At 42.0% G+C, this 24,575-nt stretch overlaps 1 protein-coding gene across 2 annotated transcripts in view; it reads right to left on the reverse strand.

Moving 5' to 3' along the window:
* slc8a2a (solute carrier family 8 member 2a) overlaps positions 1 to 24,575 on the reverse strand; it is a 31,730-nt gene continuing 7,155 nt past the window's right edge. The window contains exons 2-13 of one of the 2 annotated variants that reach the window (XM_024804101.2): positions 14,320 to 14,730; positions 12,869 to 13,006; positions 12,469 to 12,696; positions 10,209 to 10,487; positions 7,772 to 8,203; positions 7,155 to 7,516; positions 6,646 to 6,749; positions 4,145 to 4,257; positions 3,867 to 3,890; positions 2,546 to 2,645; positions 1,456 to 1,722; positions 1 to 1,320 (exon numbers count right to left, since the gene is read on the reverse strand). In XM_024804101.2, coding sequence (XP_024659869.1) covers positions 944 to 1,320; positions 1,456 to 1,722; positions 2,546 to 2,645; positions 3,867 to 3,890; positions 4,145 to 4,257; positions 6,646 to 6,749; positions 7,155 to 7,516; positions 7,772 to 8,203; positions 10,209 to 10,487; positions 12,469 to 12,696; positions 12,869 to 13,006; positions 14,320 to 14,661 — 2,766 coding nt within the window. In that variant the 5' untranslated portion in view covers positions 14,662 to 14,730 and the 3' untranslated portion in view covers positions 1 to 943. The remainder of the gene's footprint in view (positions 1,321 to 1,455; positions 1,723 to 2,545; positions 2,646 to 3,866; positions 3,891 to 4,144; positions 4,258 to 6,645; positions 6,750 to 7,154; positions 7,517 to 7,771; positions 8,204 to 10,208; positions 10,488 to 12,468; positions 12,697 to 12,868; positions 13,007 to 14,319; positions 14,731 to 24,575) is intronic. The other variant, XM_024804103.2, reaches the window with a different exon arrangement.

A 24,575-nucleotide genomic window follows, 5' to 3' on the forward strand; every position in this document is an offset into this window, starting at 1 on the left:
TTAAAATTTAAATGTAATTATGACAACTTACAATAAATTACAACGTGCTTTTGTCAATAACAGTCAAATTCATAAAATTAGAAATACAATAACATTACACCATTGATAAATAAACAGATAAGACTTCAGGGGTGAATGAATCGTTGTTTTCAAGGAGTCAAACTAAATGGCAGACACAAGGTGCTTATGAGAAATTCATCGTGTAACTTTTTATCAGTTTCACATTTCAATACTGGCTCCATGTAGTGTTGCTATTATCAATGCCTACAATGAGATCAAACTAAGCAGGTGCAGAGCGCTAAACATCAAACAGTGCCTCATGTCACCTAACGCAACACAGACACACAACTGAGCAGTGGGAGATATTTCATAACAGCAGCTTATTGCTTCTCCTGTGGACTGTCAAAAAAGCTCACTTGCTACTGAGTGGCCTGCAGTCTTCCTTCAAATCACCTGGATTCATGAATACTGACAACAATGAACTAACAAACAAAGTTTCTCTTTTTGCGAGAGAAACATATGAAGCAAAGTAGTGTTCTTCCAACTGTTATGTATCTGAGCAGCTTACTGTATATAAACGCCTGAAATAGTCATCTTGTAAAATAAGCTCTGACCCAGACTCTACAGGTGTGGGGAGACATACGACCAAATCCTGGGCATCCAGGATGCGAGTCTCCAGGTATCAAGCAAAATCCAGCGACTTCACATCTATTCTGCTTTCTTAAAAAGCAGTCGCTGCACTTCATGAGGTGAAAATGAAGGAGTGCTGTCACAATAATTTCACAGTCCGGCAGCGGATGTTCCGTGGTTGAATCTGTGGTGTGTATACGTATGTTTCTAAACCGTGGCAGCAGATGTCAAATGATGACGGCAACTGTTTATCAGTGGGAGTTTTGTGTGTGTGTGTTATTGTGCAGGCATGACTCTCCACAGCTGTGCTCATTTAGAAGCCTTGTATATGGCAATAGGCCTCCAGGCTAGAGAAGAGGACGTAGAGGAACCAGAGTCCAAAGAACAGCAGTGAGGTAAGGACTTTGGGGACGCGTGGGCCTCCTAGTTCACCACCTATGGACGGCCTTCGGCGAAGCATTAACACTCCCATACACAAGAAGGCAAAAATGGTGAAAAGCGTGACAGAGAAGGCCAGTGATCCTGGGTCCACACGGAAAACCTTCCCTTTGACTTCCCAGTATATGGCAGACACAGACCAGGCCACACCTATGCCCAGAAACACATTAACTGCGTTACTTCCTGTCACGTTTCCCACAGACGCATCTGCGTACTGATCCTGCGTAGCAGCAACTTTACTAGCAAAGGTGTCTGGAAAAAAAAACAGTCAAGTTAGAGAATGAGGCTAATCAGCTGTACATTCTTACATTCACTTTCCTAATTCAAACTTCTGCAATACAAGAGTGTTTACAACAACAACTATGACAACAAGAACACCTCACTAACCAGGAAGAGAAGTCCCCAGTGCTACAAAGACCACTGCAGTGACAGTGTCTCTCAGGCCGACGGTGCACCCGAAATGGGAGGCTAGGTCTCCGATAATGGCTGTTAAAATACCAATGACAGTGATTGACACTATGAAGCACGCCCAGCCATTCCAGTACCCTGTGGGTGGGACGCAAGCAAACAGGATCTTCCAGAAGATACAAAATATGTGCATGAAATAGTCGAAGCAGTTGGGCACTCGCTGCTCCTCTCCCTCATCCTCATCACCTGTTTACCAAGACACAGAGAAAGTAAATCAAACACGGCAAAAAAAAGAGAAGACGTCAATACCTACAAATGGTGCAATCACACTTTGGGCCAATCACAGACCGCTTCATAGTATCAGATGAAGCTTTAACCCTGTAAGACCCAACGCATCAAAAAATATTATCAGTATTTAAAGCATCTTAAATCTTTCACATCCATGAGCCAAGGCGACGTTTACTGTACACTAGTCAGTTTTAACCACCAAAAGTTTATTGTTGAAGTTAGAGTTCTGTTTGGGGGCGATCGTGGCTCAAGAGTTGGGAGTTCGTCTTGTAATCGGAAGGTTGCCGGTTCGAGCCCCGGCTTGGACAGTCTCGGTCGTTGTGTCCTTGGGCAAGACACTTCACCCGTTGCCTACTGGTGGTGGTCAGAGGGCCCGGTGGCGCCAGTGTCCGGCAGCCTCGCCTCTGTCAGTGCGCCCCAGGATGGCTGTGGCTACAATGTAGCTCCCATCACCAGTGGGTGACTGGGTGGGTGACTGGTTGTGTAAAGTGCTTTGGGGTCCTTAGGGACCAGTAAAGCGCTATACAAATACAGGCCATTTACCATTTACAACACAGAGACATTACCACACTTCCCAGTCCACATTGTGTCCATACCTGGTTTCAAAAGTACAAGTCTTAATTATAACGTTCACAAAGTCTTGTAATAAAATTACATGCAGTGCAATAAATTTCATGCATAAAGATTCACAGGCAAACCTGAATTTCAGAAATTTACAAGTGAAGCTCCAAAAAAATGACAAAAACACAAAACAATAAATAAATACAAAGATGCCACTGACCTGCACTGACTGTGACCGCCCCGATGAACTGCTCTTTCCATGAGCGCGTACCAATCACCACGGCCAGATTTGTATCCTTGAGCAGTTTGTCCACAGTGTTCTGTTGCAACAAATTAAATATGTTGGTAATCAAGCAGAAACAATCATTGCTTACATGGATGCATACACAACAGATGGGTTCACATTACACAGTTTCAAGACTTTTTTCAAACCACGTCTCAAATGTCTTTTCATTTGAACTTGTTTTGTTATTTAACACACACCCCGACACCAAAAAGAATAAATACTATTTAAATGATCATTCATCTATCTAATTGAGAATAAGAACACATATTGGCCACTTAATTAGGTATACCTGTTCAACTGCTCTTTAACATAAATATCTAATCAGCCAATCACACAGCAGCTTAAAGCGTTTAGGCATGTACGCAGGGTCAACACAACCTGCTCAAGTTCAAAGAGAGCATCAGAATGTGGAAGAAAAGTGATTTAAGTGACTCTGAATGTGGTGTGGTTGTTTGAGAAACTGCTGATCCACTGGGATTTTCCTTCACACTAGAATTTAAGGAGAACGGTCAGAGAAAGACTGGTCAATGAGTGCCAGTTCTCTGGGTGAAACTGCCCTGGTGAAGTCAGAGCAGAAAAGCTAGACTGTTTCAAGCGGATAGGAAAGCAGCAGCAACTCACATTGTTGCCCGGTCTAATCAGTCTAATTAGTTCTGTTGCCACATTTGGATGGTCAGAATCTGGCAGGGTGGATCCATCCTACCCTGTATTAACAGTTTAGTTCTGCAGTAATGATATAATATTATGAGGCATTTTTTCTTGGCACACTTTCATCCCTTTATAATCCCAAGTGTTAGGATAGTGTGCCTTGTCACACAGCTCTAATCATCTCAAACTTGATTGTTAAACATAACGATGAGTTCAATGTACTCAAACGGTCTCCACAGTCAGCAGAGTACCTTTCAAGAGATTTGAAACTGAGAAATCTGCAGCAACTGAGTCATGCTGTCATGTTAACATGGACCAAACTGAGTAATGCGTCCAGCATCGTGCTAAATCTCTGCCATGAAGAATAAATGTATTTTTGAAGGCAAAAGGGGTTTGAACCTGGTATTATACAGGTATACCTAATATAGTGGCTGATGGGTATAAACACAGTACCAAATGAGATGGACTTAGTCAAGCAGTGCTTACACAATACACAATGTACACATACATTCCTTCTATGTATGGGAAATAAAGGTACATGGAATGAAATAAAATAGATAGATTGGAAGCAGATGAGTATCAAACAGCGCGTGAGTAGAAACTGTACCTGGTCTAGTACTCCATTGGGACTCTGACGCACAACAAGGCAGCAGGAGGTTAGTGAAGAAAACCACATACTTGTACAATCTTACACATTTATTTTTCAAAGTTTTTAAAGGAATTTGTCCAAATTTGCAAGTAAAGTTCTGGTTTAATTTGTCAATCTTCAGGCTGCATGTGTTTAACATAACTTCATGTCAGTAACTGCCACTTTACTTGCAGTGTAACACTTGTATGAGCATCATAATATAAGAAACAAACACCCCCCACTCACGCCACACACACCTTAAACTCACAGGACTCCTCTATGATGACCTCTAGCCTGCTGTGCTCTCCAAGAATGGGTTTTCCCATCTCAGAGATCCTCCTGGCCTGTTCCTCCTCAGGGGTGGGATTCACTGTGAGAGAGAGCAGACAGGAGATCACTATTCAAGCCTTAATGATATCTTACACACGTGCTCTTAACCTCAGTTGAAGCTAAGGTGAAGAAAAATAGCACACTAGCACAATGTAACATGTTATATAGTAGCTTCTGCATTTTTAACCATTTACAACTGGTTGTAAATTTTGCCATCAGAGTGGGAAGACAAGTGCACAGTACAGTGCATCAATTACATTATATTGCCAAAGGTATTCACTCACCCATCCAAATTATTATATTGAGGTGTTTCAATCGCCTCGGCAGGCAGACTGCTTCCACAAACACACTCAGGAGCTCAGTGTATTCTACTGTGGTATTGCAATGAGATGTCACCTGTCTAACAAGTTATGACATGTCCTCACTGATAAATATATCCACAGGCAACTGTTAGTGGTATTATAACAAAGTGAAAGCAATTGGGAACAACAGAAACTTGGACACTTAGATCGCTGAGGTGCATAGTGCACAGAGGTCATCAACTCTCTGCAGATTCAATCGCTACAGACCTCCAAACTTCATGTGGCCTTCAGATTAGCTCAACAACAGTGTGTAGAGAGCTTCATGGAATGGGTTTCCATGACCGAGCAGCCGCATTAGAGCCGTACATCACCCAGAGCAATGCAAAGCGTCAGACGCAGTGGTGTAAAGCACACCGCCACTGGACTCTGGAGCAGTGGAGACATGTTCTCTGGAGAGACAAATCATGCTTCTCTATCTAGCAAGTCTGGGTTTGGTGGTTGCCAGGAGAACGTTACTTGTCTGATGCTTTGTGCTAACTGTAAAGTTTGGTGGAGGGGTGATTATGGTGTGGGGTTGTTTTTCAGGAAATAGGCTTGGCCCCCATAGTTCCAATGAAAGGAGCTCTTAATGCTTGTGGTGGCAGATTTCTTTTGTATTAATCATATGTTTTAATCATATCACATTAGTAATAGTAATATCGCTTTCTCACTTTAGTATAGCAAGATCAGTCCTGTCACCAGTTGTATGCATGCATGTAGAATGTTATCACAAGTGGACCCCAAGTTTTATTACACCTTCACAGTGGATCCATTGTAGACGGACATCCTGCTCAAGGGAGGTTTTAAGGATGGGGCTGAAGGTAAAGCCCCCCCCCACCCGTGAGATGGGCCAACATGTAAGAGTTGTGGAAGCTGACATATCCATATTGCAATATGTTATTAAACCACTTCAAAATGCTCCCTGGGGGTGTTTGCAGGTTATTTAAAATTTCCACAACATGCTTCGGCATGTCCTGACCTCTACCTGAGGTCAACTGCCTACTTGTCTAATATCAGTGTCTGACCTCACAAATATGCTTCTGGAAGAATCGTCAAAAATTCCCATAAACCCATCAACACACTCCTAAACCTTGTGGAACGCATTCCCAACAGAGTTGAAGCTTTTCCTGGCCCAAAGATGGTTTCTGCTTGCTTGAGTGAAATGTGCTCACCTGGGTTGCACATAAGCTAGCCAGGTTTTCCAGTCTTTCTACATGTACTTCCCGAGTGTTTGGCCCTCTTCACAAGCACATTTAGTGTTTCATCCTCTGGCCCTGCCACTATTTTTTTAATAAAAACACAAACCCGTGGAATAAATATTAATGTATTCATAAACGTTTTACAGACGTCTTCATGCCCATTGAGACAAACTCACAAATTGACAGTAAGGTATTAAAGTGAGTGTAAAAAGAAGCAAGAGCTTGGGCGTTCACTGAGCTCAAAACAAGAAATGCAAATTTCTGCTGATAGTGCAAAACGACCACTTCACACTGTCACATTTAGGGCCAAGGATTTGGAATTTCAAAATAATAGCCAGCTATTTTAAAATGCTGCACAGATCACATGCAAAACCACACCCAAACAATCTTACCCTGGTTTAGCAGCAGTGCTGTGAACAAAGACAGATAATGACTGAGTACAAGCAATATTTTCATGCTGTGATAAAACAGCCTTACACTCATTTCCCTTCTGAACTTCCACAAAAATTATTTTATACACGACTACTTCTTTCCCCTCCACTGGCATGCAAATATCCAATTTCTGCATCTTTTTGACACAATGAGGTTACACGAACAAATAATTACACCAGTAACTCATAATTAGCTGTAGCGTCTGTGCTGCAGTGAAACAGAGACAGTAGTGAACGCCTGCGTGTGAGGTTACTTGCAGCATTCAGCTGCGTGTGTTGTTGTTACTGTTTTGATACTTGATCTTGCACATTGATGCGATCTAATGCTTTCTATTAGTGTAGATGAGAAAGGAAAAACAGACTACAACTGTTATCTTATACTAATTTTTTTAAGTGACAGAGTCATGAGAAGTCACTTTAACATTAAAAATGAAATCTGAAATAATTACACACTCACAAGAGAGTCCTCGCTTTAGCCATTTGGGGTCGTCAAGCACAATGAAGAAGTTTTCCTGCTTTTCATACTCCTCCACGTTTATAATGCACACTCGCAATGTCTGACTGAAGACACAAGCACACACACAGACAAACACACACGCACTTATTTCTATACAGAACAGTTCTGTGATTTTACACAGGAAGAAAAACTCAGAAATACAACATAGTCTCTGCTTCTTAAGCATCTGCACCTATATATATGTAACATGCATAGGTAATGTCCAATGAACTGAATTTACCAGTTGACACACCTGAGCTCAATAGACTGTGAATACTTTCATAAAATTGCAAAAATTTCAAGCAGACCTTTTTTTATTTGTCACTTTGTGTGACTTAAAGTGAAAAATAAATATAGGCTTAAGTTTTAGCACCGAAGCCAAAGTAGAGATGTCAGGAATGACAGCTTATAGCTAGATTAACAGTGTGCCCCTATCTCCCAGTCATTGCCTCTATGTTACTATACCTTACCTGGTCTGCTCATTGGTGAATTCCAGCTCCCCTCTGGTCTCCTCGTAGTCCACTCCTGCCTTGGCGCTGCCATCTTCCGTATGGTACGGCACAGCAACTGTGCCCCTGGACCCCGAGTTCCTCAACACAGTCACCGTCAGGATGCCTGTGCTCTCACTCACCCGCAGCACATGCTGCTCAAAGGTGAAGATGCCAGCATGATCGTCGTCCAAGATGGTGACCGTAGCAACCAGCGGCTCCACTAGTCTCCCTTTGGGTGGAGTCCCCATCCCTTCATTTCCACCCTCCTCTAACCTCAGGTTCTGAAGGCGCACAAAGAAATGCTCATCCTCTTCAAAGATGTCATCATCCAGGATCCTCACCTGGAGAGAGCAAAGTATTTTAAAGTTACATTCCTTCCAGATGCACGTGGTTGTTAACCATTTTATTGAACATTCACTACAATTAAATTCTCAGAATGACAGATTCTTTGATCCCACTGATGACAGACACCACAACTATAGGGGAGAAATCTAGATTCCTGGTCACCTCTCCAGGACAATTTTTGTGTTTGACACTTGACAGTGACGATAAACGTTAAACACTGACACTAACATTACCTTTTTTCCCTTTCTTACCTTGATTTCTTTGTGGGTCTCCCCTGGTTTGAACACCAGGGTTCCCTCAGTAAATTCATAGTCTGCTCCAGCATTGGCAGAACCATTTTCTGTACAGTAGTCCACATAGAATGTATTCTGACCAGTTCCCCCATCGAGGATCACCCCCAGGGTCAGAGAGCCACAGTTCTCCGTGCACTGATACTGGGAGCTTTCAAAACAAATGTGCGAGCACGTGGCCTTATCAGTCTCGTGGCCTGAACGTCGCGCGTGCTCAACAGCATGTTTCTTTAATATGTTACCAGCACCGATCATCATGCGAGTCGCCTGGACACGGTAGAAGGCACGGCTCTTCTTCTGGTGAACCAGGGCAGAGTAGTTGGCCATCTCGATCAGCTGGTCCAAATCTTTGTCTGGGTGTTTCTCCTTAAGATCTTTCAAGATGCGGACAACCTATCAGAGCAGGAGAACTAGTAGTCAGACTAGGTCTTGTGTTTACACAGATATGTGTGTTGCTTAATGTTATGTAAAAACACCCTTTAAAAACGATTTGCTCAACAGTGTCTTACAAGAAGAGATTTTATTGTAACTATCCAGACAGGGTTTGCAGTGGGGATGTGAAGAGGGATGCTCACACCAGAACGAAAATAAATATCTTAGTTTGCGATGACACAACATGTCGTTGTTTCTTTGACGACCTGTCTGCTCTTCTGCAATTCCCTTATTGAGACTCCAACTGAGATAAAATCTTATTTGCTTCAGGAAACGTGATAATGAACTGCCACTATTTAATATTACATGTACTTTGTATTTATTTTATTTGCTATGGACCCATGCGTATCTTTAATAAAGTGAAACTAAACTAAAAACTAATGTCTAGTGTGACCATTAAATATGACTGTTTATAAACTCACTGAGCTCTAAACAAAAATGAACTGATTGGAAATGTGTGCAGTAGCAGTAAGAACTTTACATGCATTCATCATGAGCATGAACATGAAAATACATACATATACCCCCACTAATATTTGGCTACATTTTAGTGGGTTTGCCATCAACGAGCTGTTAGCATAGTTTTGGCCACACTTCTTGGAAGAATTTGTAGTGTTCACTTAAATTAGTTGGTTTCTCGGCACAGATCTGGCTTTGGAGCAATTTTCAACATGGTTAAGGGGAGGAGCTTTGGTACTCAAAGATAACCAGTTTAAACAATGTACATAGCTGCAGATTATTTAGATGTGGGACCACTTTGCCACGATTTAGAAGAAGACATCGTGACATCACCACAGACTGAGAGGCTGCAGACCAAGAAAGAAGTCCATGCTCCTTCTCTAAAATGTGCAGCTGCCCACATGGACAAGCCAAATGCTTTCTGGGCAAAAATTTATGGTCAGATGAAACAAAGATTGAGATATTTGGTCACAATGACAAGACATATATTGGGAAGAGTAAAGGTAAGGCTTTCTGAAGATCGTATTAGCGGTCAAGAATTGTTGTGGCAGCATCACATTCAGTTCATGCAGCAAAGCATGAAGTGGATGGAATAATGAAGACTGAGGACTGCCTCCAAATTCTTCAGCTTCACCTTAATTCAACAGCTACACAGTTGAAACCTGGTCTCAGTTGGGTGTTTGAATAGAATAATGATTCCAAGCACACATCAAAACTGGTTTTGTAATGGGTAAAGTAAGCAAAGGTAACATCAGGTTACTGGAATGGCCTCCCCAAAATTCCGGCCTCAATCCTAATCAAAATTTGTTGACTTTGCTTGAAACTGGTCAAATATCCAGTCAGAATTACAGCAGTTGCTTGCTGATGGCTACCAAAAGTACCTGGTTGAGGTGGAACTTGTTGAGGAACATTTAACCATTAGTGTGGATACAAGCAAAGTTTTGACCCTGAGTGGATTAAAGTAAAACAAAATCAAACTTGTGCAACCCAATGCTTGTTTTTCAGTCATTCAAGATATATGCTGTATAATTATTCCAGTCTGGATAAAGAACCGATCAAAGAAATCACTAGAAAATAAACTTATCATGACATTCATGTCATTGACGAGATATTTGGCCATAACTAAATGTATATCAGAGGGGCAGATCAGGCTAAGCGGTTAGCAGACAAAGTTAGAGGCAAGGTCGAGATGGTTCGGACAGGTGCCAAAGAAGCAAAGAAGGATATATTGGACAAAGGATTTTGAAGATGTAGCTGCCAGGCAGGAGGAAAAAAAGAAGACCACAGAGGAGATTCATGGATGTAGTGAAGGGGGGCATGCTGAGGGTTGGTGCTAGAAACAGGGTGAGATAGAGGACGATGATCAGCTGCGCTGACCCCTACAGGGAGCAGAGTTCTAATTAGCTAAAACAAAACAGATGTTAAACCTGAAATTAATGGAGAAAAAAAACGCTCTTTTAAAGCCTTCAGGCTGAGTGGCTCAATAAGACGTTTGCCTGAGTCTTACCTCATCTTTGTTCGGGTCTAGTTCATTGCCTGTCTGCACAGAGACCGTAACAGTGGAGGAGTTTCCAGGGCATGCACTGCTGTCTGACAGCTTTCCGTCCACGATCATGTCAATGCCTTTGGGAGCAAGGTCCCCTTCCATTTCCACCACGATGCCGTGCCTCTTGTCAGCACGGTAACGCTTGTGCATGTATTTGTAGAAGAGTAGGCGGCGGTCAGCGATCCAAGCCAAGATCACACACACCGGAAAATACAGCAGCGTCACTATGGCCTCCCACACCTGATTATGCAGGCAACATGAAAAATAATCAGTTACTCATTTGATATATTAAAAATAGAATAAAAGGTATGTGTATACCTTTTAGCTAATTAGATGTTTGGGTGAGTTTTAGAAACACAACATCTAAAAATACAGACTGTGGGTGTGCAAAGGGTTACCAAGTGAGGATTTACCAAACCTTGTAATACAGCTCGTAATATTTTGAATGTCATGTAAGATTCAGTATTTAAGATCCCCGCATCTGTTTGAAGATTCTTGCCACTTACATTTTCCACCGTTTCCTTTTGTTCTTTACAGCAGAATTCAGGTGTTGATTTAAATATTTGTTTTCTTGCTAATCTGTCGTCCGTACATGAACACTGCAAAGTGCAACAGTGAGCCACCACTTCTGTGTCTGCAGCTCAGTCATGTGATGCTTTGCTTTGCCCTTCTGCCATGCAGAGATGTAGTTTTTATGAGCATTATTGATCTTTCAGGTCTTCCACAGTTTCCTCTTACTGACATTTCAGGTTCTTTCAAACTAATTAATGCCAACGAAGCACATGGGCATAGGGAAGCTATAAAAAGATATTTTCAGATCTGCTGCTTAGGCATAAGATTGTTAGGATTGCCACATTTGGTAGAATTGGTATGATTATTACTTTCTGATGAAAGAAAGTAAATTTAGCAGAGAGTAAATTTGAACAAACATTTGAAAACAAATGGCACTAATGTCATACAAATAAAAGTAACAATGCATTAATATTTAAAGCTGCGGGGTGTGAATTCTCACCACTAGATCTCAGCAGACTGCAGATTGAAGTCAACTGAATCCTGTTTTCTTACCTCTCCTTACCTTGCCTCTGGAGGAGGCTGTAAAACTGTGTAAAAAGAGTCCAGTGTGAGCGTATGAGTCAATGACGCTTACTTCTGACTGACGACAGGGATACTGCAGTGAGTTGTTGAAGATATCCTCAACTCTTCCGTCCATAAGTACTGCTGTTTTTGCCACTGCTAGCTGCTTTTAGCCAGTGTTAGTGGAAGTTTCTTTGAAGTGGATCTACCGTTGCTGACTTGGACATTTAGGGAATTCTCTTGTATTATATGAGAATGTAACCAACCCGTGTGCTTTTTGTAATAATCTAGTCTATCATTAGCTGGGGTAATACTGGCTTATAACCAGCTGTTATTGTTGTTTAGCTGGACCGTTGTCAGCTGTACGGAGTCAGAAGCGTCACACGTCTAATCTGCTGACAAAAGGTAACTGTGATAATATCCGGAATAAATGTGCTGGAGACTTGAATTCATTTCAGGAGATTCCACTCGCATTTATGTTTTTTCATAAAGGGGACCCCTTCTTAGATGAAAAAATATGGGTATGATCCTGTCCGCAAGTGCCGGCACAAACTACAAGTTTGCCTCCACAGAATGCAAACCCCTACGAGTCCTCTTCTCCTCCGCCTATGGCAGTGGTGTCCAAACCCAGGCCTCGTAGGCCGGTGTTCTGCAGGTTTTAGATGTGTCCTTGATCCAACACAGCTGATTTAAATGGCTGAATTACCTCCTCAACATGTTTTGAAGTTCTCCAGAGGCCTGGTAATGAACTAATCATTTGATTCAGGTGTGTTGACCCAGGGAAGGCTCTATAACCTGCAGTACACCGGCCCTCGAGGCCTGGAGTTGGCCAAGCCTGGCCTATGGTGTACGGGCAGTCTCTAGCCATATTCATCCGGTCCTGTGTATTCCACGTGAAGGGCCAACATGGCATTTTCAATGAGTTTTCAATTTGTTGAAAGAAATAATAATACACTAGTCACTGTATATTTATGAGTACAACACATTTTTTCAAGAAAATAATCTCATAAAACCACAAACTTTAAAGAAATACTCATTTTTAAAGTGTGTTTAGTGCAGAGGCTGCATTTCCAAAAATCAACAATAGCACTGTGGCCAGAAGTACATATGTTTTTCAGTTAAAATGTATGCAACCATCAGAACATACCTCTACAATCCCAGGTGAGATGACAGCCAGTATGAGGTAGAGCCAAATGTAGGCATAGATACTCCAGAAAGCCGTTATGAAAAACACCCGGAGGTGTTTGATCTTACGAGACTCTCCGTCAGGGACCACCCACACACACAGACCAATTATCACAAACATATTGAAGGCAGCGCTGCCCACTATGGTGCCCGGGCCGATCTCCCCAGCATGGAAGTTGTGCCCACACACCTGTTAAAGTGAGAAAAAAAGAGTCAATCAAAGCTCATTTGTTAAGCTAACTAGAACCGAATAAGAGCCACGTAACAACTAGAATTCAAAACAGACTCCGAGTGCACATACAGCTCCAGCATTTGTTGTATATGTTACGCATATGTTGCTGCAAATGTAATGAGTTGTGCACCTCAATAACAGAAAGCAGGATCTCAGGTGCGGAGGAGCCCAGTGCCATGAGCGTGAGGTTGGATACAGTCTCATTCCAGATCCGTACCGTTGCGACTGTGGTTTCACCGTTGGGTTTGGTGACGGTCACCACTTTCTCCTGCAGTCACAGAAGTTTGGGAAAATGCCCAAAATGCTTAATTTCAGTTAAGACATATTTGAAATGCCCAAATACATCAGGTTGGAAATCTTGTTTACGGTCTGGTACAAAAAACAGCTCATTTGACTGTTGACAGTTTTACTCTTCATAATAACTGCACTGAGGACTGCTTCTCTAATTTCAAAATGCTGTTACATTGTGTAAAATGTAAACTCTAATCACAGTTTTTGAGTCTACTACGGTCCATTTTAAACAAGCTTTGCCACAGACAAGAATCCAGTACTGATTTTTGGCCCCATCCCTTGTGTACATGTATCAATCTTTTTATGATATTAGGTACTAAAGATGATGGATATTCAAAGCCTTCACAATTTTATGTTGAACAATATTCTATTTTTTAACAGATTGGCAAACCTTTATTTAAACTCTACTTCTCTAAAATAGTTTTTCTACACCCAGTCATGTTACTGACCTGTTGCTAGGTCATCTAATAAGTTTAAAACGTTTCTACTGGTTTTGCATGAAACTGTATTCTGCTGTGAACAAAATATGAATTTATAGGATTTGCAAAATCAGGCATTCTGCTTTTACATTTACATGGTGATCCAGCATTTTTGGAAGAGGGTGGTAATTTAATTTGTGTAAGGCATAAATTTAGGGGTCTGGCTGCTTTGATTGACAGGTATGCCACCACTTATTTAATAGAATTATCTGTAAAATAATTATCTAGTTGTAGAACAGCCAAGAGATTTGTGCTTTGGTTTTGGTACTGAAATTTAAACTAGCCTGTTATTTAGCACTGATGAGCATGTCTACAGCTTGCTAACCAGGATTACTACCTTTAGCGTCCATTTTTAGCTCCCAGAAAAACAAACAAACTAAGACTGTGATTCAAAAGTGGAATCCAGCAGCAATGGGTGAGGTGACAATGGCTTTGTCCATCTTATACTTACAGTCGATGCTTCAAACACAGTGGGCCTGATACTAGAACTACTTTTGTTTTGGCAACGAGTTAATGTGATAAAATTATTTTTTTAAATTGAAGATTGAAAATTTAAAAATTTATAGTAAATATTTTAAAACTGTTTCTCTTTATTACCTAATTCTCATATCTGTTAATTCATCTAAGGCGACATATACTGGCACTTTACTTTGATATTTAAAAAAATGCAAGCTCAAAGTGCAAACAAAATTTGCCTTTTCCTGATAAAAAGGAGCCAAAACACTCTTCAACTATGAGCAAACACAAAACCCTGATAGTAAAAAATTTAATGGTTGCATTTTTTAATTCCCAATTTTAAGTTCAATAATACCTGCGAGGTAATGACTTCTATAGATGCCATGAAGCGGTCTGCAATGATGGACACACCCAGGAACATGTACATGAGACAGAGGAAATAGATGATTGCCCTCCCTGCCTGCTCCCCCAGTGGAGGGTTGAGTGGTAGCCACACCGGCAGCAGGATGCCGGGTTTACAAACCACAGTGTCAGAACACGTCCGTTTTCCAGAGCCTGAGGTGTTACCAGAGGATTGCGGCAGCTCAGGGTCAGATGCTCGCTCCACAACCTGGGGCTTGAAGGAGGTCCCGGCGTGGCACAGGAGGAGGAACGAGAGGAAGAGGAGGCTGGAAAGGTAAACCGGAGGGGGTCCCATGGTATCCCTGAGTCAGGAAGGGCCTGGGGGTGGGGTTCACTGGGGGAACCGCTGGGTCAAAAGAAACTCCTAGTGAAGCAGAGGAGCACACATTTTTTTGAGAAAGAGAAAATCTTTATCGTATACGATAGTTTACATATCTCACCATGTCTTAGATGGTACATGATAGGCTGGTTCTTATGCCCTGCTTTTCTATTCTGCTCGAGCACTCGAAGCGCTTTATATGACAACAAGCTTCGTACACCCACTAATACACCTTCATACAGACATGCCTAAGTGCTTTCTAGCCAACATTCACACACACACACACACACACACACACACACACACACACACACACACACACACACACACACACACACACACTACATTCATCAGGAGCAAGTAGTTTGTCTTTTCGTCCTCGAGTGTCGTGGTCTGGATGCACTATCCAAGAATGTGAACATCAGCATTTAAAGCAATTCTAATGTAAACTATAACAGCAATGGCATGCAAATAAGTACATTTTAAATATGCTCTACATCAGATTACCATAAAAACAACATAAAAACATGGATGCGGCTGTAAGAACAGTTCTGCAGTCTTCACACAAAATTCTAGACACGCTGCTTCATTTCTGGTATTATTATGATCTTTGTGAGCATTTTAAATATTAGACGTGTTTTAGTATCAACTGTCAAAGCTCCTCCCCTTCCCGCATGTTTACTACATGGATAAAAATTGAAGATATGTGCGTGTATCCAACTCTGGACTTTTTCTAAGATTATCCATCTGAATCCAGCACTTTATAGCAGGTCATATGGTCGATGTTGACCTACTAGCAACAGTTTCCTTGCTATCCTCTAAATAATTTGTAATTGATCAGTAATGAAACTGGCTAGTTTTCAGCACTGATGTTTTGTCCAACATTGCGATTGAGAATTGGACTTTCATAACATTAGTTTAAAGCATATCCATATTTTAGTTAACATTTAGTTAGAATTAGGGACGTGTAATGTGGTTCAGACACCAAAAGTGGGGAGGATTTGTATTCAGGTAACCCTGGTCATGAGATTAAGGAGCCACCAGTTGTCTGGGTTCACAGCAATGATCCATTCATTTATTAGTAGAAATGACAGAACAGCATATTGTGAAACATAAAACCAACAGAACAGCAGTCACAAGAGATGTTAAGTCTTCACCATCAGACTAGATAAGGACATTTTAATTGAACACATCCAGACTCCTGATGATTCCTGACATCCTGAAACAGCACTTCAGTGAATTCACCAACTCCCCCATGCTGACTTCCAAAACATCAAACCACAACAATACTAAGCACTGATGGAATATTGGATTTGGCTAAACAATGCTATTGACATTGCTGATAAGCGCTTAAGGAGGGAGTGCTGTTAACCCTTCCTGAGTTGCCTCATTGCCATAATCATGTTCACCTAAAGTCTTGATCCACAACCTCACCAAATTCCTCTCAGACTTGAGTTTTTACTTCAGCCACTGCCTGAGCCACACTCCACTTGGCCTAATGGTTCCCATCAGCTGCTTCGGGAGTTCCACAAACTCAATAAGACTACAGTCCTCTCTTCACCTTAGTGCCCGAGAGATACTACCACAGTTCTAATGACTCAAAAGACTTGCTTTTAACAGGAAGAAAATCTCTGGCAAGAATCCACCAAAGAAAGGAGTCCCGTAAAGCTGTGTCCTCTGCAGCGTCATGCAAAGAAGAGTTAACATGTCATCCCCAAGCTGAAAGTGAAGGAAAGAAACCCTTTACTCCACCAAGGAAAACCCCAACATACAACTTCAGAGTGGACCAGAGTCCAGCTCCTTTTCAGGAAACAATGTCAAGAACCTGAGTTCTGTGTTGAGGTCAAGTCCAACTATTTCTAGCTCTCCACTTAATCAACTAGGTAATGCTTAAACTGCATTCACATTAACGATAAGCAGAATTTTTGACAACAACATATACCGGGCTTGTTTGTTTCCCAATAACCCCACCAATTACTATTGTGCTCTTCACTTACCCTCCATGTATTTCTATGCAGCCAGTAATGTCAGACTGCTGGTTTTCAGTAACTTCACTGATTTAAACCAGAAATAGGAACACAGGCAAAAATGTCACTAACTGTAAAGATGTGCTACCTTCACTTATTGATTGATCACTGAGTCATGATGTTGCAGTCAAGTATTCTAGAGCAGCGGTCCCCAACCTTTTTTGCACCACGGACCAGTTTAATGTCAGACAATATTTTCACGGACCGGCCATTAAGGTGTTGTGGATAAATACAACAAAACAAAATGATACAACTGAGACAAAAACTGTGGTATTTTGTAAGTATAATAATAAACACAAATTCACTGTGTAATTGTGTAACTTTATTAGCAGCGTCCTCCTGAAATGTGCCAACAACATTGAGAGTAACATCCTCCTCTCTGCTCCTTAATGCTCTCTGGTCGCTATGGTAACGCGCAAATATTTATTTCAAAATAAGACACACAACTACAACACGGGAAAAGACCCAGGGAAACAGAGTTAACGATAAAACCCCTGAAAACCATGAATTTCACATCCGAGCCTCAACTCTCGCGGCCCGGTACCAGTCCATGGCACAGGGATTGGAGACCGCTGTTCTAGAATTTTGGCCATTTCCAACACGTGTTTTTGATTGAAAGGAAGATTAACAATATCAAGCACCACACAGACAAAGTGTAACAGGGAGATTTAGTGTAAGCAGTGAGTCTGAGGGTGTCATAGCAGGGTGGGAGAAAGATTTCAGCCTTTTTTCAGTGCTCCTCTTGATCCCAACGCCTCCACTGCTCTTGCACAGGTGACACTGCACTATTGTGCACTGTGACTTGAAACAGATACTAGGGTGCTGCATCTTTGATGCAGCCGGAGCTCTGCCAGCTCATTATGCAGTTGTGATTCAAAAACACAGCCCTGAGGGCCTGCAGCATCGCATTTCACTTTCCAAGGCCTGCTACGGTTACCTCGACCTCAGACAGAGGGCTACCTTACGCCAGTGGTTGTTGTGGGGGAAACAGGCTCACCAAAAATAACCTCCCCAATAATCATATTTGGACAATAGAACAAAGAACAAAACTGTTTGGCGCAAGTTTGAGCATGACGACAATAACACTACAAACACTCTTTATCTATTTGTTTTACTGTCACATAAAAATTATTTAAAAAAATAATAATCTGAATGCCAGCCCCTTTAAGAAGTCCACTAAATGTAAAAGTGAGAACCAAAGACTTCAATATTTTATATGACCTTTTTAACATTGTGACGAGACATGCTTAAAACATAAACTCAGATTTGTTCAGAATAGTACACGGTGAATTTTGATGATTGGTAGCATGCAACAAAGCCTCAGTGGATAATGAGTGCTAGCTAATCAAGAAGCTGGTACAGGATAAGCTGGATGCATTATTGATCAATGCATTCACCTAAATATAGAAGGATATCTCTTCCTTTCAATCACCTACTCTTTAAGGATCATTCATATGAAGAGCCAAGTGGATTTATGAGTCAGACATTAAGTGCGTGCTTCATAGTCTTTCCACTTCAGGGACTGGGTAAATAGGCAGATAAATTGGCAGACTACTGCTCCTCCCTTCGAGCTGTGCAGCTCTGCAGTGGCACTGATTCAGGTCAACTCTCTGATTTTTCTGGAGGACTGATGTTCACTGGGAACTTTATTGTCTTTTAAGGATTATAAAAAAAACAAGGATAGTGAACAACATAAAGTGCAAAAAAAATGTGGCACTCTCTTCTTACAAGCCTCTCTAATGCCTGGAGTACAGGGGTCCCAGGGTGTTGACAACTCTGTGGTCTCTCTGTCCTCTTCACGCACAGGAACAGTGAGCTGGATGACAGCTCCTCTCCCCTTACGGCCTCCGACACGGCCACTATCTGTCAGCACCACCGATAAGTGATTGCCTGGGGTTATCTTACACTGATAGGAGAGCCAGCAGAAAAAAGAGTTAGCACCTTTAACAGTTTAATATTTCCCGCCTGTATCCTGGCCGTGGGGTATTGTCAGATAAAGGGATGCTCTTTCTGACATGTGGAGCAGTCGGGCATACAGGTGAGTTAAAGATGAATAATTAAAGCATCAATAATACGAAGAAAATGCAATCGGACTTACAGGAGTAATTTCACAGGTGTCCAAAGTCTTCCTGACCACTGGCTATTCTGTGTTAGCGCCAACAACCAAGTGGATGACATGGCTTTCTGCTGTGACTCTAAACCAGTCAGACTCAGAGACAGTGAGGCAGATGGGCGTGTTACTTATTCACCAATGGATTATCTATTACAGTCAAGTTAAGTACTTTGATTACAGTGATCACAGAATTAACACATATATATATCAAATACTAAGCACTCTTGTCTAAACTAAAAAGAAAACCAAAGACACTTCCTGTCTTGGTCCCGTTTGACATATTCTCCAAAACAGAGACCTGAAACGCACACACAGACCTTCTAATCAGCGATCCATCACTGCAGGAAGAAACTGTGTTGCCCCAACAGCTCAAACATTAACCTATATGCAGATTGACACAGATCAATTTTCCAGGATGTAAGCTCTATGCACAGGTAAACCAATAACACACCGTGTATCAGTTTCACAGCCAGCCAATCATGGCCTGCGATTGCACACAGAGCACAAGCTTACACTCGTCTGTAAAGCGTTTCCTCTGCATTCTAACAACATCTACAGTGAATCACAGACGCACTCACCTGCCGTTCAAGAAAATATCATAATAACTCTCAATGTTAATAGGCAAAATTTACCACTAACAAATAACCAGTTAATACCACAAACATACATCAAAATATACTTTATCTGTAAAATGGTAAATGGCCTGTATTTGTATAGTTCTTTACTAGTCCCTAAGGACCCCAAAGCGCTTTACCTCTGCCCTCTGACCACCACCAGTAGTAGGCAATGGGTGAAGTGTCTTGCCCAAGGACACAATGACCGAGACAGTCCAAACCGGGGCTCAGACCAGCAACCTTCAGATTACAGATGTTAAAGAATCATCTACTTGTTTCCACTGCATCAGATTTTCCAAAGCGCCCTCAGCAAATGTTTAAGCCAGTTTAAAACATGTCACAAACACATTTAGTTATTATAGTCACTAAGTAAAGGACTGAAGAAAATAAGTTTAACACATCAAGTTTAACAGACTGAGCAAGCAGAATGTAGCAGAAAGGTGAGCATATCAGAATAAACTAGACAAAAAGTTCTACTTACTGTTATTAAAAAATGTATTCGCCTTTTTGACAGCCACCTATTAACTGAGAACATTTCTAAACTTAAGATGAGATGTATTCTTGTGTCTCATGCCTTTCAAATATTAATCACCTGCTGCAGATGTTTTTAAGGCAGTTTCTTCTTTTATTGTCCACTTGGAACGTTGCACGAAAGGACTGAAAATGAGTGAGAACACAACCAAATAAAAACTTTCAGAAAGCCTACGAGAGTAATGTAGACAAACTTATACCATCAGGTGTGTCTTACAAAAATCTGCCACGTTTGCTCTAATTATGCATGTATAAATTAAGTACACCAGCTCAATCAGTACCGCTGAGGAATTAAATGTTTTCTGAGAAGTCCATGTGCACGCAGCAGGAGAAAGATAACCCAACTGCTTTACTGTCTTTGTTCCCCAGAAGTCCACCAGGTCAAAATGATCATCAATCTGGACGGCAGCAGTGCAAGCTCGGCTGAGCACAAGGTTTAGTTTACAACACGGCGGGCACACTGCCATGCTGTTCAGTTCCTCAAGTGTGGGGATCTACTTTCAACCACGACTCAACTGCATGTCTAACCCATAATGTACAGTCCCATACTGTATTACAACTGACTGCATAACGTCCAAATAATTTCTCATTCAATATCATTTTGGAACTGATTCTATTTCATCCCATTCACTAAATCCTGTAAATTTAGTCACTGAAATTTCACCATGGGGTGGGGTAGGGTGAGGTGGAGGCAGATGATCCGCTGTGCCGACACCTAACGAGAGCAGCCCGAAGAAGACGGCCACATAGCATTCCAGACTGACATCAGGTAACTTTTTATTGTACTTCAGAACGAGATCGCTGACTGATTTAAGAAATTAGCTCTACAGTTTTACAGGGTCTCTGTGCTTGATTGGGCAAACATATTTTTAACATCTTTTTAAAAATGTCTACATACTTAAACATAAAAAACCCTAATACTTCAGTTCAGTTATATAATGGACATTTGACACTCTGGAGCAGGTAACACTCTGCCATCATTACTACATGGTTGTTATTCAGTTATATACCAGGCTTCACTAACTGTCAGCCAGACTCAGATATTTTGTAGGGTAAAGTTTCTTGTAGACACAAGAAACTTACAACTGGTAACTTGATGAGCTAATGATCTTTTTGTATATATCAGTGCCTGTGACACGGTTTGCATTCATTCACAGAAATTTTATGGAACCACTAGAATATTTTGGGCTGTGGGCATTTTCTGAAAGATAAGTCAGTAAAGATGTACTTCTACTGGCGGCTTTAACACAAATTAAAATGTACTCAACTCTGTAACTCTAATTTATTATTAGTCAAATAATTTAGCTTCTTCTAACACAGACTTGAAGTTGCCATGGTGGTGTGTGTGTGTGTGTGTGTGTGTGTGTGTGTGTGTGTGTGTGTGTGTGTTTATGATAGAAAGAAAGCAGTGAAAGCCAGATACACAGACTGGGTTAAAACTGTGTTTTGTGAATTTTTGAGACAACTTTCAAGCACAACATGAACCGATATCAAAACCAGCTCTGCCTTTGATGATGCACAAGTTTAGTTTTGAGTTGTCTGAAATCAAGATCATGAAAATTATACATGTAGCATATCTTGTAAACTGCCTATTTGGGACAAGGTGCATTCTGAACAAGTGCTTTAACTATATCTGATATCTGACTTAGAAATAGCAGAGATCAATTAAATCTGTTAATGGATAATTTTATATGAAGTTGTGTTGCTTCCCCTGCACAATCTCCAACTTTAGTTAAGCTTGAACGTGTTAGCTTTGGAGTTGGAGCTTGGTTCTTACACAACACAGTGACACCGACTCGGGCTTTGGTGGTTCCTCGCAGTTTGGGCCAATTTAATCTCTGCTGAGGACGACAGTTTGGATCTTTTTCAGACCGTGGCAATGTGGCTACACTTTCTAATAACTTGTACTGTTTGTGTCAATCTGTCATCTTCTCAGATCTGGACCGAGCAACACACAGTAAAAGTGGGCATCCTCTTTGGGATGCCCACTTTTACTGTGTGTTGCTCGGTCCAACAAATGCTGTCACAAAAGCCTTGCGTCGGCAAGAAGAAGCAATCTTCTGCAGTCAGACGAAATTAAGTGGTCTTGACAAACTGAAAGACATTTCGAGCTTTAATCCTGCAGCTGAATGAATAACTTAAATGAGAATATGTGTATTTTAAATCAGTGTGTATAAATTTCATCCTTCATTAAAAAAAGCACCAAATCCAAGGGTTTTTTTTTTTGTTCTTTTACACTTACACATTATATTTATTATTATTCAGCTGCAGAAAAAAACAGTTCACAGACATTACTGAATGTCCTATATTACTTCAACATGATGATTGCAAATAAAGTTTGGAATTTTAGTACCCAGACAGTATTATAACGACAAATTAAAATTAACTGATCTGCTACACTGTCTTTATTAATTCTAATCCCTGTGTAAACACCATGCCACAATTTCAACTGACAAAAAAAAACCCAAGAAAAAAAAAAAAAATATATATATATATATACATATATATATATATATATATATATATATATAAGAAGGCATCGGTGGGCAAGGGACGAAAACAGGGCGTTGTTGGAATGCTACTACGCAAGTAACCCCGGCGGAAGGGGCTACATGAATAGGATGAGGGACCTATGGATTCTTCGATACCCAACATCCACAATGACGGCGAAACAACTAGTAGCTCAGTGTTCCAACATTCGAAAGAAGGGACTGCTCTCACAGCTAGAGATTGACGAGGTACAACACAAATGCTACGGCAAGGAGGAGTCAGGACGCCAGGTCAGGGGGGAGATATCATCACCCCCACCCGAGATTGGGTACATAGCCCCAAGTGCGATAGGAGAAGGATCGTTGAGTGCGAGAGGAACTGACCTGAAAAATAGGATCATGGCCAAGCTTGAAACCTGGATCCCCCGTAGCCGGTTACCAAGATTACGTGAAGTACCCTCAGAAGGTCTGCTAGATGATGTTAATGCAGCACTACGGGCAATACCTACAACCACGATTACCGACACTAACAAGCTGATCTACAATACGGCAGCAGTGATCAGTGAGATGCTTAGCTACAAGTTGAACAGCCACAAGGGGCAGTACCCTCCATGGAGAAGGAGGCTAGAGGGCAAGATCAAAGTAGCACGGAGGGAGGTTAGCCAACTAACGGAGTTGCAGAAAGGTGCGACAAATAAGGTGCCTAAGAAATACAGCAAGCTGTCCATACCTGAGGCCTTGGAAACTGCCAAGCAAAGACTCACAGCCTTGGCCAGCCGCTTGAGGAGGTACACCAGAGAGATAGAAGGCAGGAGAATAAACCAGCTGTTCTCCACAGAACCAGCAAAGGTGTACTCTCAGTGGCAAGGGAACAATAAGAGAACAGCACCACCAAGGCTGGAGACGGAGCAATACTGGAAGAGCATATGGGAGAAGGATGCAACCCATAACGGCAATGCTCAGTGGCTAGAGGATCTGAGGGCAGACCACAGCGACCTCCCTGAACAGGGTCCAGTAACCATCACAGTGGCAGATATCCAAGAAAGGGTCTCCAGTATGAAGAGTTGGACAGCACCAGGGCCCGACATGGTTCACGCCTACTGGCTGAAGAAGCTGACTGCACTCCACGAGCGTCTGGCAGCACAAATGAACCAGCTGCTAGTTAACGAAAGACACCCAGAATGGCTAACTGAAGGCCGGACGGTCCTGATCCCCAAGGACCCCAAGAAGGGACCGGTCCCCTCCAACTACCGACCAATAACCTGCCTCAGTACTACATGGAAGCTCCTGTCAGGCATCATATCGGCTAAGATGAACAGGCACATGGGTCAATACATGAGCGGGACACAGAAAGGAATTGGCAAGAATACCAGAGGTGCAAAACACCAGCTACTGGTAGACAGAACAATCAGCCGAGACTGCAAGACCAGACTGACCAACCTGTGCACTGCCTGGATTGATTACAAGAAGGCCTATGACTCAATGCCCCACAGCTGGATACTGGAATGCCTAGAATTGTACAAGATCAATGGGACCCTAAGAGCCTTCATCAGGAACTCAATGGGGATGTGGCGTACAACACTAGAGGCCAACTCCAAGCCCATAGCACAAGTTACCATCAAGTGCGGGATCTACCAAGGAGATGCTCTGTCCCCACTGCTGTTCTGCATAGGCCTGAACCCCCTCAGTGAGATCATTAACAAGACTGGCTACGGATACCGACTACGGAACGGAGCAGTTGTCAGCCACCTCCTGTACATGGATGACATCAAGCTGTATGCCAAGAGTGAACGAGACATCGATTCACTGATCCACACTACCAGGCTATACAGCAATGACATTGGAATGTCGTTCGGACTGGAGAAGTGTAGTCGGATGGTAACAAAGAGAGGGAAGGTAGTCAGAACTGAGGGGATTGAACTACCAGAAGGCAACATTGCAGACATAGAGGACAGTTACAAGTACCTGGGGATCCCGCAGGCAAATGGGAACCATGAAGAGGCCGCTAGAAAGGCTGCAACCACCAAGTACCTGCAGAGGGTCAGGCAAGTCCTGAGGAGTCAGCTGAATGGTAAGAACAAGATCCGGGCCATCAACACATACGCCCTGCCCGTGA

This window comes from Maylandia zebra, linkage group LG10 (assembly GCF_041146795.1).
Source record: "Maylandia zebra isolate NMK-2024a linkage group LG10, Mzebra_GT3a, whole genome shotgun sequence".
Taxonomy (NCBI): domain Eukaryota; kingdom Metazoa; phylum Chordata; class Actinopteri; order Cichliformes; family Cichlidae; genus Maylandia; species Maylandia zebra.